Source organism: Coturnix japonica, chromosome 3, assembly GCF_054131305.1.
Source record: "Coturnix japonica strain WE chromosome 3, WE-NBRP24, whole genome shotgun sequence".
Lineage (NCBI taxonomy): Eukaryota > Metazoa > Chordata > Aves > Galliformes > Phasianidae > Coturnix > Coturnix japonica.
In genome coordinates this window covers 24697416-24713005 of record NC_140665.1, presented here as the reverse complement: position 1 = coordinate 24713005, position 15590 = coordinate 24697416, and the positions used below count along the sequence as shown (strand labels likewise).

General features: G+C 38.2%; 1 protein-coding gene across 3 annotated transcripts in view; it reads right to left on the bottom strand.

Annotated features, from left to right (window-relative positions):
- The window catches only part of LOC107311199 (uncharacterized), a 29535-nt gene extending 14583 nt beyond the window's left edge, over positions 1 to 14952 (bottom strand). For all 3 annotated transcript variants that reach the window (XM_085543059.1, XM_085543056.1, XM_085543058.1), the window contains exons 1-3: positions 14802 to 14952; positions 3470 to 3561; positions 425 to 503 (exon numbers count right to left, since the gene is read on the bottom strand). In XM_085543059.1, the coding sequence (XP_085399185.1) occupies positions 425 to 503; positions 3470 to 3561; positions 14802 to 14815 (185 nt within the window). In that variant the 5' untranslated portion in view covers positions 14816 to 14952. The remainder of the gene's footprint in view (positions 1 to 424; positions 504 to 3469; positions 3562 to 14801) is intronic.
- Positions 14953 to 15590: the final 638 nt, after the last annotated feature.

The window sequence follows — 15590 nt, the reverse complement described above, 5'->3', positions numbered from 1 at the left end:
GGCAAATCTATACAACCTTGCAGTGTAATATGTAGTGTAAGGCACAGCAAAGCACAAAAAGAATCTCTTCTATAAAAATCTACAACACAAAAATTGCCTGACAGTGGGTTCTTGCAAACCAAAACTCAGATTCTCTGTCTCAGTGTATGTGCACTTGTGACATATGCTTATAGGCTTATGGTTGATGGTGCTCCTGTTCCTACCAGCCAAGATCCAGGTGAGGTGAGTTTTATATGAGTCATGTGAGACAGTGATCATAACACTGTTGGCCTCAATGTCTATGTAACTGTAAGTCCCAGCTAAATATTATTTTTTAGTTCTGATTTATCTGACATATTTTGAAAAGGATAATATCTACATTTAAAACAAAGGTACTTTCTGGAAAACAAAAAACAAACAAAAAACTAACAACAAAAACACAAACCTTTGAATACTGCAAGTTGTTTTTTTCTTCCACAGTGATTTTTCTTCTTGTTTTCTCTCATCTGTCTTGTCTTTTGTATCTATAAGGAGAAAAGTAAAGCAACAGACAATCCACATGTATTATTACTTTGTTTTATCATTATGATGATGGACACTTTCAGCTTCTCATGTGGGAAAAACACTGAAATATCTGTTGGAGTTTACTATTTATACAAAAAACCCACAATGTTACTTCACTGAAAAAGACAGCTTGTCATATTGACATTGATATAAACTGCATATTCTTGAATTCTGATTGCAGGGTAAACCTGCAGGTTGTTGGTTTTTTTTGTTTTTTGTTTTTGTTTTGTTTTTTTTTTTTTTTTGCTATCTTTTCCATCATTAGTCTTTTGAATGTTTTCCCTTTCCTCTGTACTCTATGCCAAATCACCCAAAGGAAGTACAATCAATTAGCATGCATGTGGGTCTTAAATGTGCAAAGCAAGCTGCCTGTTGTGCAGACAGACTTTTCAGCTCAAGTATATGAACTGAACCTCCCCAGCAACATCATGAAGCAAAGTCTGAACTCTTGGAGCACGTGCTTATGCACTGTTCTGTGCAGATGACCTCTTTTACCACAGCTGGACCCAACTGTCCTTCCTTTTCAGACTGATTGCCTCATGCCTCCTAGGGAACATGCAGATCTGGGCTCACCTCTTTCCTAGGAAATTATATTAACTCTATGGGAAAAAATGCCTCTGGGTCTATGCATCCTGACCTAATTCTGACTTCCCTTCTCACACATCAGAATAATTTCACTGAAAACTGTTATTTTCTTGATAAAAAAGATAAGGATACTCTCTTCACCTTTAAAAACTTACATTCAGTGCACACAGAAATGCAGCAAGTGCCTATAAATGACACTATACTGGTTCAGGATATATTATGTAGTAGGCAGAATGTCCAAATAAAATGGTAAGCAAACAATATCATTATTGTAGTGTGAGAACCAGAGAGTACTTGGACATAAATCACTTATGTGAGCAGAAACCCAGTACATTACTGAAATATTACTGAAATCTTGGCTGGCAGCCATTTTCAAAACTGTCAGATTTTTATTTTTTTTTTTTAGGTGGACCAGATGTAAAAACATGACACTTCTGACTAAATTCTTTTTCTTTTCTTTCCCTGAGGATTGCAGTATTTCCAGTTGGCACTGTGGTTTTTCTGTATGTTAGAATGTGTATTTATGTGATAGATAACAGCTCAATTTCTCATTAGTCTTCATAATTTCACCATTATCACTGTTCATTTCTTTCCCAGCCACAACATTATGCTAATATGCCAGAGAAGAAGTCTCTTGTTCCAAAAGTGTTAGCTGAACATTCAGAATATATAAGATCATTTTGGGGAAGAAATCTGCCCTGACAAGGGGCAGGACTGGGTCCTTACAGTCCTGAGTTCTTGGGACCATGAGAAGAGTTTATCAGAAGTCTGGCTGGCTAAGTGGGGCCCAAAAGCCCCATTTGACTCCAGGTCTGCCCCCTGAGTTTCACTGGGTGCTCTCAGGAGATGGGATCTGCAGAGGAGACTGCAGAAATAGATTCAATCAACAAAACCTGTCACATTTATAGAGCAGCATGAAGCTCACATTTGTATTTTTTTCTATCAGCCTCAGGGTTTTCTAAAGGAGCAGCCTAGGTGGCTTTCAGCAGTGGTGACGCAGGCTCACCTGCAGGAAGCAGCAGGGACATAGGAGGGGGCAGGGGCAGGAAAGGGAAGAGCAGTGTCTGGGTCTGTGTCACTTAATGGGGGCATCAAACCTAAGCTGTCCACATTATATGGCAATTAGAAATGCTGCTCCAGTAGCTGAGAAGATACATTTCTGTGACTGGCACTCTTCCTTCTGCTATCTCCTACTTCAAAGGAGAACTAGCAAAGCTACCCCCTCTCACCCATTTATGCTCCTCTGGGCATCAGTGTGAACACAAGGAACACCCTGAGCATGTCAGAGGGCTGTGCCCACCATGACAGGGAATCATAGAGCTGGCTGCCTGCCCTGGCTGGAAAAGTACACCAGTGCCCTTTCTAGTGAAGGGTAGTAAAACATCCCCTAGCTTTCAGCTTGGCCTAAGATACACAGCCCAACTCTTCAGCAGACGAGGATGTTTGCCTTCATAAATTCCTACAACAAACTCCCTGTGCCACAGCAGAATGGTCTGGGAAAGGGCTGTCTTCATGCATTTGTTAGTATAAATGCTAAACTACAAAAAAGTTCCGTTTCTAAGGATGTGGGTATTCTTGATGTTTCCTTAAAACAAACTGCAATGCATTCTGAACAATGTTCAGAAAATGTTCAGAGTCCTGCTGAGGCTTCTATGGCTTAATTATGCTTTATTCCCTTTTGCACACACCCACATACATGTTTTAACAATTTAAACTTTTTATAGATCCTCCTGAATTCTTTTCTTTTAGTATCAACTCTTTGCTTTTCTTGTTTCAGCCTTTGTGCAAGTACAGAGTGCCTTCCATGTCCATGAAAAAGCATACAGGATGGTTCCTACAGAATCATAGAATCATTTGAGCTGGAAGCAACCCTTAAAGGTCATTTAGTCTAACTCCCCTGCAATGAACAGAGACACCTACAGCTACATCAGGTTGCTCAAACCCTGATCCAGCCTGACCTTGAGTGTGTAAATAAGGGCTAAAAGGAGTAAGGAAGAAGAAACAAATGAACTTTGCATTGCAACACACCTTTCTCTGGCTCTTCTATACAAAGCAAGTTACATTGCTTTGAGAGTCTCTGTCATTCCAAGACAACAAATTACAGATAGAAGACATAAAAGATACTAATGGAATCAAGAATGTCAAGAAGTAAAAAAATCATGGGCCTTCAGTACTAATTGCACAGTTGGATGCCAGAATATACTCCCGAAGTTGTATGGATTCTTTACAAATCAATACCATATTCTGGGTGACAGACAGAGTGAATAAATAAATAAAAATATAATCCAATAACATATATGCGTATTTAAAATAAAACATCTAAAAAGTCATAGCAATTTACCTTTAAAGCCAGGAATAACTAGAACCATTTTGATTCTAGTCTTCTTCGGCTTTGAGACAGCAACAAATTCCAGTGGGTTCTGTATCACTTGTCTGTAAGATAAGACAAGATTGTGTTAAGGTAATATATTCATTCATCTTTTGGAGCTTATTCCTCAGATAAAATTCTTTCTGTATTTGTGTAATATAACAAGTCTCTTAACAATTCAAAAGTATACACCCTAGCAAAGCACTGAACTTAGGGACTAACAGCAAATCTGAATTCTAAGAAAGAAAAGAATGCTGGACTTTCTCAGTTGGTAATTGCCTACTTCTTATGTAAGACTTTTGCACTAAGTTAAGCTGATTATAAAATAATAAGAATAGCTTTCCTAGAAAAGTGTAAGCACTGTCTTATAGACAGATCCTCCACTGATCTCAAATGCAAGACCTGAATTCTGTTTTTAAGTGAAAATTACTAAGTAACAATATTTATGTAGAAAAGAGCAACCTGCAAAATGTGTGAAGTTTTTCAAATTATTTCTGGCAGTTAGACCACTTTAGATAAGGGATGATGGAGGCATGAGCACATATCTTGGCATCACTTGGTGCAAGCTTGGAGCTCTGCCTAGCAACATTTCTAAAATGAATCAAAGATCATCTGGCATCATGCTTGATCTTTAACTAATGCATACATTGGGGCTTAGGCTTCTCCTATGTATTATGATGTTACTAACATCTTTGTTTCATTTCAGCATCAGATCTAAAGTTGGGAATCTTTGGGAGGCATACCCAGTGGCATGGTAATAAACGTTGCTTCGCTGAAAGTCATAGGTTGACCTTCATTTTTTTTGGCCTTAATCATGCAGTAGGAGATCAAAACATGTTAACAGCATAGAAAGAAAAAATAAGGCTCACTCCACAGCCCCCAGCAGTGCACACAGCATTCTGTGAACTAATTTGCCTGCTGTAGCTTGACTTGATGATCTCTAGAGGTCCCTCCCATCCACTACAGTTCTGTGACTTCAGTTAGTGTTTGTTTTTGTTGACTTGAAGAACAAGATTCTATTGGAGATGAACATTGAGCAAAAGATGTAACTATCCATTTCTGATTACAGTTAACTTGGGGTAACTCAAGTAGGTTCTGAACCCCATTCAAGACTGCACTAGGGAGAAGTCTAGGGAGAATACAGTCTCAGGATTAGCTGTGTGAGACTGGATGGAACATTGTGTTCATATAGAGGGCAGATCATTTTAGAAAATGGCATTAGTTTATTTTTTGCAAACTAGGAAAGGCTTGCTTCAGGCAACTGAAGGAAGCAGCAATTGCCCTTTTTATTCTTTCTTCTGCCTCAGAGGATATAAAGCAATGAGTCAACTTTGATTCTCTCTTCAGTCCCACAGTCAGAGAGGCTGCCAAGTATATATTTGGTTCCCAAGGGCAAGAGGCCTTCAAGCAGATATTTGTGATACTTATCCCTCTGGCTAGTGCTGAAAATTAAAGACACATGATGTTCAAACTCAAAACAACAGGCATAGCTTTCCAAAGACAACCAGCTGCTTCATTGGAAACTGCCAGAGCAAACAACTAGGAATTCAGCAAGGCAATTCACAAAGCCTGCTTTCTAGTTGGATGGTTTGGTATTCTCTACAATAAGAGTAGACAAGTTAATTATTTCAGAAAGGTGATAAAAGTGATTATTTATCATCCATTTTGTCCAGTTAAGGAGGTAAAGATGTATATCTATTCTGACTGAAAAAGGTACTGCTTTCCTCAGTCAGCAAAGTAGTCCATGACATTCCTATTTGATAAATACTAAGCATGTATTACGTCCTGAGAAAGTAGGAGGTTGATCAACACTATCAGCACTGAGAGGAACTGTCATGATTATTTATTCTTGTTTTATTGTGTTTTTGTTTGCTTGTTTGTTTTTCTCAATGGTTTTCTAAATGAAAGTGAGAGAAACTGACACAGCACAAGTTGTCAAATTGAGTCTCTATCAGCTATGCTTCATATAGGTCCAGATAACACTTTGCTGATGTGGTCTAATTACAACAGAAAGCCACAATCTGATATACATAACAACCTCACTGCCATAGTCAAATAAACAGAGAGGCAGACCATCGAGTTGACTCTACTAATTAGAATCACACTGGATTTATCTGAGCAGAATGGAGAAATTAACCTGTTTCATACAGTAATCCATCTCCTAGACAAGCATGTGAAAAACATGCCCAAAGTATATTACCAAACTTCCCAACAGTTTAATATTTCTGTGTACCATCATTGCATTTGTAAAACACTGTGCTTTTGCTAATGAGTATCACATCTCATGCTTTGACTAGGTCATTGATGATTATTAACTAAAGCCTACATAACTGAAATAACTCTAGAGTTCTACAAGTGTGTAAGTATTATGGTGGAAACTGTGAAAAATGCTACAAAAACAAGAACAAAACTAGTCCTATAAAAGCTGTAGCCAGAAGAGTAAAATCCAGGCTAAAAAAAGATGAAGATTTATAAAAAGGTGGTGCTTAACAAGGTTAGAAATACATGAACTGTGTATCAGCTACGTATCAGATGTTCAAATTAGCATCATCTTTTTCACCAATGGATGGCAAAGCATCTGGATGTGAACTTTATCTAAACCCCCTCTTGACCTAGGCAGTGATTAGATCTATTGAGGGCATGACTTTCTATACAGTTTCTAAATTTCCCAGTTCTAACTGGGTTGAATGCTCCCTGGAAAATAATACTTTGCACAAAGCTGTTAAATGCTCCTTGTTATTTTCTTAAGCGCCGCCTTTTCTTATGAAGTTATATTGAATATTCCAGCTCCAGTTTTAGAGATTAGTCTGTTTTTTGGTAATTTAGATGTTGTTTCTTAACTTCTCATATCTAAATGCAAATAATAAGGAGTGCATAGCAGTAGATGAATAGCAAAAGAACAACTTTCTTATTTCTAGGTATTCAAATATTGTTTGGAAAAACATCTGATAAGTGAGTATAATGGTATTTGCATTCCCTCAACAGAGATTTAAAAAAAAAACAACAAATAAGCCAAGGGAGGGGAAAAGAGCCAAGATGTAAAGGTCTGCCAAATAAAATAAAATAAAATAAAATAAAATAAAATAAAATAAAATAAAATAAAATAAAATAATGTCTATCCATCTATAACTAATTCATAATTGTAAAGATATAGCTAGATGAGAAAAAGGTGAAAAGATGACAAAAGAAAAATGTATTTGTTCTTAAGATAACATATTGTCAAAGAACAGAAACTGTTGAATGGCTGACCTTCACAGCTTTTCCTGAAGAGCCAGATCCTTCAAAGTGATCTCAACTGAATAAAACTGGCAACTTAATCCCTGTTCAGCTCATATTTGATCCTGCTTTTTACTGATATAGTTTTGATTTCTGATCAGGATCACATTTTTCGTTTTTTTTCCCCCTTGTGTTGTAAGGGATTTTTCCCGAATAGTTCTGAAAGTGTCATAGGCAATACATTTGTGAGCAGACAATCATGGCTTCCAGTAAAGCTTTCAGAAGCATTAAACTGATGAAACTTCTGAAACCTGGACTTTTCCTGGGAGCATACAGTAAACAACTAAAAAAAATAAATCAATGAACCAAGCAACGAAACAAACAAACAAATAAACAAACTCAATCAAAACCAGAACCACAAAACCAATAAAAAAAATTCAGTTGGAGGTATAACTAGGATCTGTTTCCAGAAATGAAAAACAGCTTTGTACTCTTTCTCTTCATGCATACACTGCTGAAGCATGCAGTTTGGATGCCTCTGTATGGACACACCACATTCTGTAAATGTGGCAAAAAGCCAATAAGATAAAACACATTATGAGATCATATTTTGTAAATCAGAACTTTCCCAAAGAGCATTAATGACATAGGAGATCTAGAAATTAGTAAAAAATATCAGTGGTTTTCATCTCTAAGAGCTCATTTTATCTTTATACCTATATCCCACAATCTAAGCTATATGAAGTTCACAAAAGTTGTGAGTACAACAGTTAAAACAGTACTGAAGAACTGGACTGGATTACCAGTCTGGCTTTAGGGATCTGGATGACTACAGCATCTTCTCTGAACACAGATGTAAATGGACAAAATTTAGTCTGAATTACACAACCTTATGTCTGGAATAACAGCTCTCAGGCCCTTGAATGTTCTGTGAAGTTGTAGAAACATAGCAGAGCTCAAAATCTGTCCAAAACCACCATCATGCCATCATTTATTCTTGAAGTACTTGAAAATATAGTTACTAGCAGATGAATGGCAAAAATAAAGACAGAAATTCATAAAAAGAGTAATATGTTTAACAGAAGAAAAATACATTCAAAGATTCATTATTCTGGCACTGCAAATTATAACAAGTAACCAATTTCTTGATTGCTTTCAAACACCTGAGCTTACAAGCAGGTTGTATTCTTAAATTGCCTCTAGATATAATATTCACAGAAAGATACAGGCTTCACACAATGAAGCATAATTAAAATAGTTTGAAAAATCCCTGTAAAAGTACCTCTGATTAAATTATTTAATCTTTAGTTTGGGGCAGCAAATTTCCCAGGATTGTATGTACCTACATTATAGTATGGATCAAAGTGCCGGGCATGTAAAATGAGAAACAGGCCACTACAAAAATGACTGAGTTAATCCATGGTATACACTTTTCTATTACAGCAAATGCTGTTCCTGTGCAGTGAGCCATCAGTAATCTCAGTTCATTTTCCTGTAAATAATACGGCCCTGTTTAGATCAATTCATACTTTCAAAGTTACTGTACTTTACTTTGTCTGTACTTTAAACTTAATCAGCAAACCACAGTCTGATACATTTTATGCAGATGTAATTGTTAGAAGAAAAACGTTATTATTTGCTCATAGTGGACTTGCAGAGCCATAGAACTTCAATCCCATGTTGGCTATAGACACTAAACTTCACAGTTTCTGTACTGATTCAGATGATTGTTGATATGATGCTTTAAATTCAACATTTAACTTGGCATACACAACCTGTGTCAGTCTGAGCCCAGACTCACACATCTCGCCCTAAATTATTACAGCAGTCTGTGTGATACTGCACCTGAATTATTGGTTTTGTACCTTGGAAATTGTTTGGCACTATCAGATGCACAAGCTCCTGTTGTTTTGTAGGAATATCAAGACTTCCTCCTCTGGATGCAGGAAAGCAACATGCACAACATATCACCAGAAAACAGTGACTTAGACTGATCTCTGTCAAGGTACACATGCTCAGTGTGCCTAATTCTCTGGTAGTTATCTCAGGTTCCCCAGGATCCCTAATAGCATGAGTAATTTTTCAGACCATGTAGGCTGCAAAGGAGACATTAAGCAGTGTGCTTCCTCAGTGAAAGGGCTGTGCATGGCATGTAGACCATAATGTAGATTTCACTATTCTTTTCATTTTTAGTCACACCTCTGTTTTTCTCCTTATTTTTATTTGCACACAGCAAATTTATTCTCTTCAAATAGAAAGTAAGGATCTTCCTCAATTAGCTAACTTATCTCAAATAAATTTTTTAACACGCTGGAGAGCAGCACATAGCTTTTAACAATATCATAAAGAAGAAGAAAAGTATACATCTTGCCATCCCTGAGTGAACTGGAGCCCATTCTGAGAACCTGGTTAGCTTCCAGCTTTGAAAGCTACTGAAATGATTTTGGCTCTGGACTGTAGTGAGAGAAAATGAACAAAAGGGAAAACAATTAGCAGGTTTGTTTCTGCATCAAAAATCCTGCCAGCTCCTTCAGTTTTGCAGACTGACACCTTTTCAGACTTCTTCTCCGTGACAAAAACTCTTTGTTATGTTTACAGTACCAGCTGAGCGGCAAATTGCCATTACCTGAGGATGAATAGGGCTTACTCTCCTACTCCTGTTGCAAACTGTCCACTTCCTTAATGATTTTGTGTTTGCCTTTGTAATTTGATCTTTGTTGTAGTCTAAGTCTTTACTAAAGTTGGAGAACTTCACCACAAAACGGACTGAGCTACTCTTATTTCTCCACAGGTCACGCAGAAAAAAATATCTGAGCTTTGCACAAAAGCTCAGCAGCACTTTCAAAAAGACCTTCTCTCTTCTGGAGACATTTGCTTTAAATATAGTAAGCAGCAGTCAGTGAGTGAGAGAAGACAAAAGAAAAAATATTTTACATTAATTAAGGCCTAGAGTATAATGAAAATCAAACAAAAAACACAGTAGGGATGTGCTTTTGGATATAGCTTCTGTTCTGTCCTTCTCTTAGGGCTCATTGTTCAACAGCAGCCCAGCTACCATTTATGCAGTATAACGCTCCATGATATCCTCCCAGATGAGATGTTCAGTGCCTCTGGGCCAGAAAAAGCTCAAACTCTCAGAGAATCAAAGCAATTTCTGCAATGATTTGAGGATCTACATACACTCTGTGAAGCCAGGATCTCCTCTCCTGTTATGGATTCTGACATTCCTGAGAGCAGGAAAGGAACAAAAGTATTAATCTATTAATCACTACATGGACATTGTGGGAGACAGTGTCAAAAGCCTTGCTGAAGCCAAGGTATGCAACATCCACTGCTCTCCCCCGTCTATGCAGTCAGTCATGAGATCATAGAAAGCTACCAGATTGGTCAAGCATGATTTCCCCCTGGTCAATACATGACTACTCTTGATTGATAACCTTCCATTCTTTTACTTGCTTAGAGACTGTATTCAGAATAAGCTGTTCAATCTTTAATCAAACTGAGTATCTTACAATATCATAGGTCACAGGGAACCTTTCGTAGGCAATATACATGCTGTAAGTGCTGTTTTTCTCTGGAAGTTTTAAGAATGTGAGCATGCAACCACAACATGCAATTGTGAAAACATGAACACATGTAAAATAATAAAAGGAAGAAGGAAGAGAAGAATAAGACACAGTGCAACTTTTTCAAATCAGGTCAAATTTCTACATATTACATAATATTACTTATATCTAAATATAAGTTATATATAAGCTATCAGTTTTTTGATTTCTTGGCACAGTGGTTTGCAAGAACAACATTATTAGAGACACAGCCTGTTTGTATCCGCTCGTACTTTGCAGTACCATAAATCATCATTCCTCTCCAAGACCTTACCTAAATAGTGAGTAATCTAAGGAAGAGCACATGGAATTTTACTCCAGGTGAGGAACAAAAGAAGATTCATACAAATGTTTACTTCAAAGGTAAATCAGAGGGGGGAGCAGAGAAAACGCCATTTCTTTAAGCTGAAACTCCGTTTCAGTCCTATGCATCTCTTTCTGTGGAATTCACAGTACAAGGCACCTGTTACAGACACAAAAGCTTTGCATTTCCAATGTATAGTAAGATGCTTGATGTTGGTGTGACTTTAAAAAGTCAGAAATTAAAATCTATCAGTGCTTTTAACTAACAAAGTTAGAGCTCCTCTCCCATTCTTTTCTTTTTATACAGGTACTGGAAGGCCAGGACCAAGAGCTATCACAAAGGCATTTGTTACTGACCTACAAAATAGCAGCAAATCTTAAAGGTAGATGTAACCATGTTGATAAGGGCTCCCTCTGTGCAAAGATAATCTCTGCCACAGGACTAGAACGGAGTGCCACAGCGAAAGGTGTCAGTGCAGGGAGAAAGCACATAAATTAGCCCACTGCCCTTCCCAACATTAAATTTATCTGGTAACAGCTGTTACCCATCCAGTCTATAGAATCTCTTCTCCAAAATCCAGATATCCAGAAGACTGGAAAATCTAATTGTGAGACTGAAAATAACAAAAATGTTGAGAGATTAATAAAAACGCAAACAATTCTCTTATTGCAACACTTGATGAGAAAGTTCTCCAAATCTGGCTAGTTAGCAAACTCTTTTATAAGCTAGTCATGAATAGATGAAATTACTATTCATGGTTATGGAAATAATTAAAAAAAAAAAAAAAAAGAATGACTTGCTTCATTCAGCAGACTTGAGAACAATGATATATTTTCATTTGCTTTGCTAAGGACAACTTGAAAATGAGAGCATTGAAGCTTCATTTGAAAGCTCAGCTTACAAAGCCAGGGTACAGTTTAGACCATTAGCCTGGGGGCCCAATTCTCCATTACATCAGCTCTAATGGAATTGCATTTGTGCAATAAAGATGATAATGAAATAAATTGGTCATAATATCTCCGGGTGTCACTGTATGACCAAAACAGCTGGATACACCATACACCAGGAGATCTGTGGTAAGGTGTCAAATGTGGAGCAGCTTGGCTTCTGGCTGCCATGCCTTGCCATGGCTTCCCAGCCTGAGAGGTGGTGTTCTTCCAGGAGAGGGACACCGAACCTTGCACTGGGAATTACAGAACTCCTTCCCTTGGGCACTGACAAAATGGCTTGAGATGTACTACTTATGACATATGCCCTACAGTGGCTAAATGACAAATGGGTCCTCTCACTTTTGCTCCAGACAAAAAGTGGCTTTATGCAAACAGGCACCACTTGCAGCATGTAAACAGGCTGCAGTGCAGTGCCATACCCAGGGTGGGTGCACCATGTTACCCAGCCCTTCAAGTCATGTGGGGTTTGCAAGGGACATAACAGCTGCTCCTCCCATGACACAAAGAATGTGCAGCTCTGCACGGACCTGTAGAAAAAAAAAGACTGTAAGATTTAGGTGAGGAGTGCCAATATGCTGCTCCTGTACCAATACTGCATATACACCTGAAGTACCTGGTGGAACTGGTAAAACATTTTCCACAGGGGGACCTGTTCACTTTGCTGTGGACCAGTAATAGCACTCAGACCAAATCTGCACATGCAAAGTAGGAGAGAGATGAATTTAAAATACAAATTCCAAAGCTCTTCCTGCATCACTACGCTATTCACCTATAGCACCTGTTGGTGCACAAACATCTTCCCAGACCTTTGTTACTTGTCAGCTCATAAACCCTAGACCTATTCTTCTTCCCAGCTAGAGATTATTCAGTGCAAACTCTCAGCCTAACTAGCCACTGGCTTATCTTCCTTTTAAATCACAATAAAATATCTCTCTGAACAAAAGGAGGGGCTGATGCATTTCAAATTTTAAGGTGAAGAACCCCTCCAAAGTCAGAAATATTTCAAAGACAGACTTACAAGGTTTGTGAAACTTATCATGTGTGATTGCTGTTTATAATCTGTACCACGCTCTGCCTCCTTCACCCTCTGACACATAGCGAAAAAACTGGATTCAAAATGAGATTGCACCATGGTGAATTCATTCCTTGAATTGCATCGTATGTTTCAGCAACACACAGCGTGGGAACATGTCGATTAGCTCTTGCTTTGAAGGCATTGGATTTGCAAAGGTCAGCAGTGGCTTGGCCCATTTCTCAGCAGATCTTTGGCTTGCTTTTCATTACAGGGCTACAGGGAGGAGGTCAGAGAGGAATGACAAAAAGAGCAAGCTTTTTGAATCAAGCCTAAAGAATTTGACCATGCTTACAGTAGTGTGGAGGGTTTTATTTTTGTTGTTTTTTTTTTGTTTGTTTGTTTGTTTTTTGCTAATAAATACGTAGATTTTTGGACAAAATTTATGGAAATAAGTTTTTGGGTTTACCTTTCATATTAAGCGATTCATTACTTTGCTATAAAATAAGAAATCTTTCTGAGTTCGACTCTCATACTGGCAATAAGTACATGAAACTAATCTACAGAAACAGCCTGCTCCCCCTACATTGCTCTTGCTGTGTGAAGGAGAGTAGCTGGGCTGGAAAAAAAAGTGGAAAGATGAAAAACCTCAACCTACAGTGAAAGTTCTAAACCTGCAGTTTGTACACTGTATTTTTCATTGAAAACACGTTTTGCAGTTGTTTAGCTTGCACCTATGCCAGCTTACTGAGACAGAGGTAGCTTCATTACCCTTTCAAGCCGGAAAACTCAGAAAATATTTTGGCTACCCTCCACACCTTATTAACATAAACTGGAGTTTCCTACCACTGCTGGCAGGGCAGGGTGCCGGGAATGTGTGATCATGGCGTTTGGGCAGCTGTCACTGAGGTTAGCACTAGGCTTGCAGTGGAGTACAGCTCCTGGATCCCGAACAGTGGTTTGCTGTGGGCACTTATGCCAGGAAGCCGCAAAAGAGGGGAGGAGGTGGGAAAAAGAGAAATGAGAGCAGGTTAGAAAGGAATCCAAGGAAACCAGCAAGCCTGAGTTTCTTCACCTGTACATGTTAAATATCCCTTGCAGAAATGTGGTCTGAAAAATGCCTAGAAATCTGGGTATAATGGGCTTGTTTGCTCCACACGTGCATTTCTTCAGCAGCTCACTATGCAAGCCTCCATTTCTCTAGTGCAGGGGGGAAGTAGAGAGAGAGTTGCTGCAACTACTGCAGGTCTCTATGAGCTGTAAAGAACCTGCTTTTTCCTGGCTCTTCCAACAGATAACATCACAGCATTCTGGCATAAAAAACATAATTTAGAAATTATTCAAATCACACAAGACCAAATCCCTATGTTCTGTAGGTTCCTGTAAAGAACCAATTCAAGTGATTTTTCCATGACAGTAATTGAGCAAAAGTTAAATGCCAGTCTTTGCCCAGCCTTATTCATTCACCTCAGAGAATTCCCTCCTGAGCGAGTTCCAGGGGCTTGTGGAGGCTGAGTTGCTGTAGAAGATGCCTGCAGCAACGCTGCAGACCTTGGGAAACCTTTTTGAATGAAGAATTTACAGGAGGTGTAGGGCAGAGAACTTCATGAATATGAAGAAGATAAAAAGAGAGTGGCTACCATCAAAATGACAGATGAGTGAAGATTCTGTGATCTAGCAGGAAGTAATAAACACTGGTTTTATGCTTTTAGCAGAGAAATGGCGTGTTCACCTACTACTGCCTAACTACACCAGGTTTTCCCAGTATCTCAGCATCTCTATGAAAGAATGAATCTATGGAGGGTTTGTAACAACCCTACCAAGGAGACTGTGCCAGCTGCCCTGCAAGTATTCCGTATTACCTCACATACCAGAAACTCTTAGGCTGATCCTTCATTTTCCAGTTGCAGATGTGGAGCAAAACAAGGGATTTGAAGAACATTCCCCAGCTAAGGGGATTGTCTCCAGAAAGGCATTCTGTGGTTCTATATATAGAACTTTCTGCTAACTAAGAGATCCCATGTAGAGGTTTGCCTGCAGCATCCGTGCAAGAAATGGATTTTTTTAATTGTACTTTCCACATAATTTAACCTGTAGGGAATGGTAATTCACAGACACACATCATTTGCAAATTTTGTATCTGTGTAACAGATACAGCAGGTATCTGTTGTATATCTAACATTCAGAGTTAAGGCAAACAGAAGTGCATCTCAATTACCTGTACGCAGCCATTCATGCTCAGCCATCAAATCCAAGTATCTTCTTTTTTGTACTTAACGTCCTCTTGTCAATTTTCATTTTTTAATACACCCTTTTATCAGCAGTATTTCCATGAACACTCACTTCAGCTTTCTTCAGCAAAGAAAGGTGTCCTAACAGCACCTTTCACACATGAATAAGCCCAGTATCTGAAAAAAAGTGCTGGTTTTAGTTTTCCATTTTTTCCCTCTCAAAAGCAAAACAAAGAAAGTCAGAAGGTTAAACAACTGCAGTTGAAGCAATCATGTTGAGCTGCTATAAAAATGAAAAAGATTGGTCTGAACACACATTTTTTTATTAAAAAAGAATGCACATAAATTACAGCTGCTGACCACATAGTCATTCTTTTTATGAGGTGTTTCCCTACAATCATATATGATTTCCATATATAAATTCTCTGTTGGTTTGAAAACTGCTCACATGAAACTGGTGCTTTTCTTAATAAATCGTCCAAAGAATCTGCATTTCATCTTGGACATGAAAAGTTCATTAGGGAAAAAAGCATCCCACTGTCCTGGTGGAAAGCAATGCCAGACGCTATTTGAGCTAAAAAAGACTGCATAGCCTTTGTTTCCTGCTTTTCTACTTAATTATTTTCCGTAATTTAATAAAATCCAATGTAACAATATAAACTATAATAGTGTGCGTAGTAACAACCATTTAGTTCCAGGCGGAGAAAAACAATTCAGTTTCATTGAGGACTGCATGCTAAACTTTTTTTCTCTTAAAATTCTGTAGGAGAGGGAAC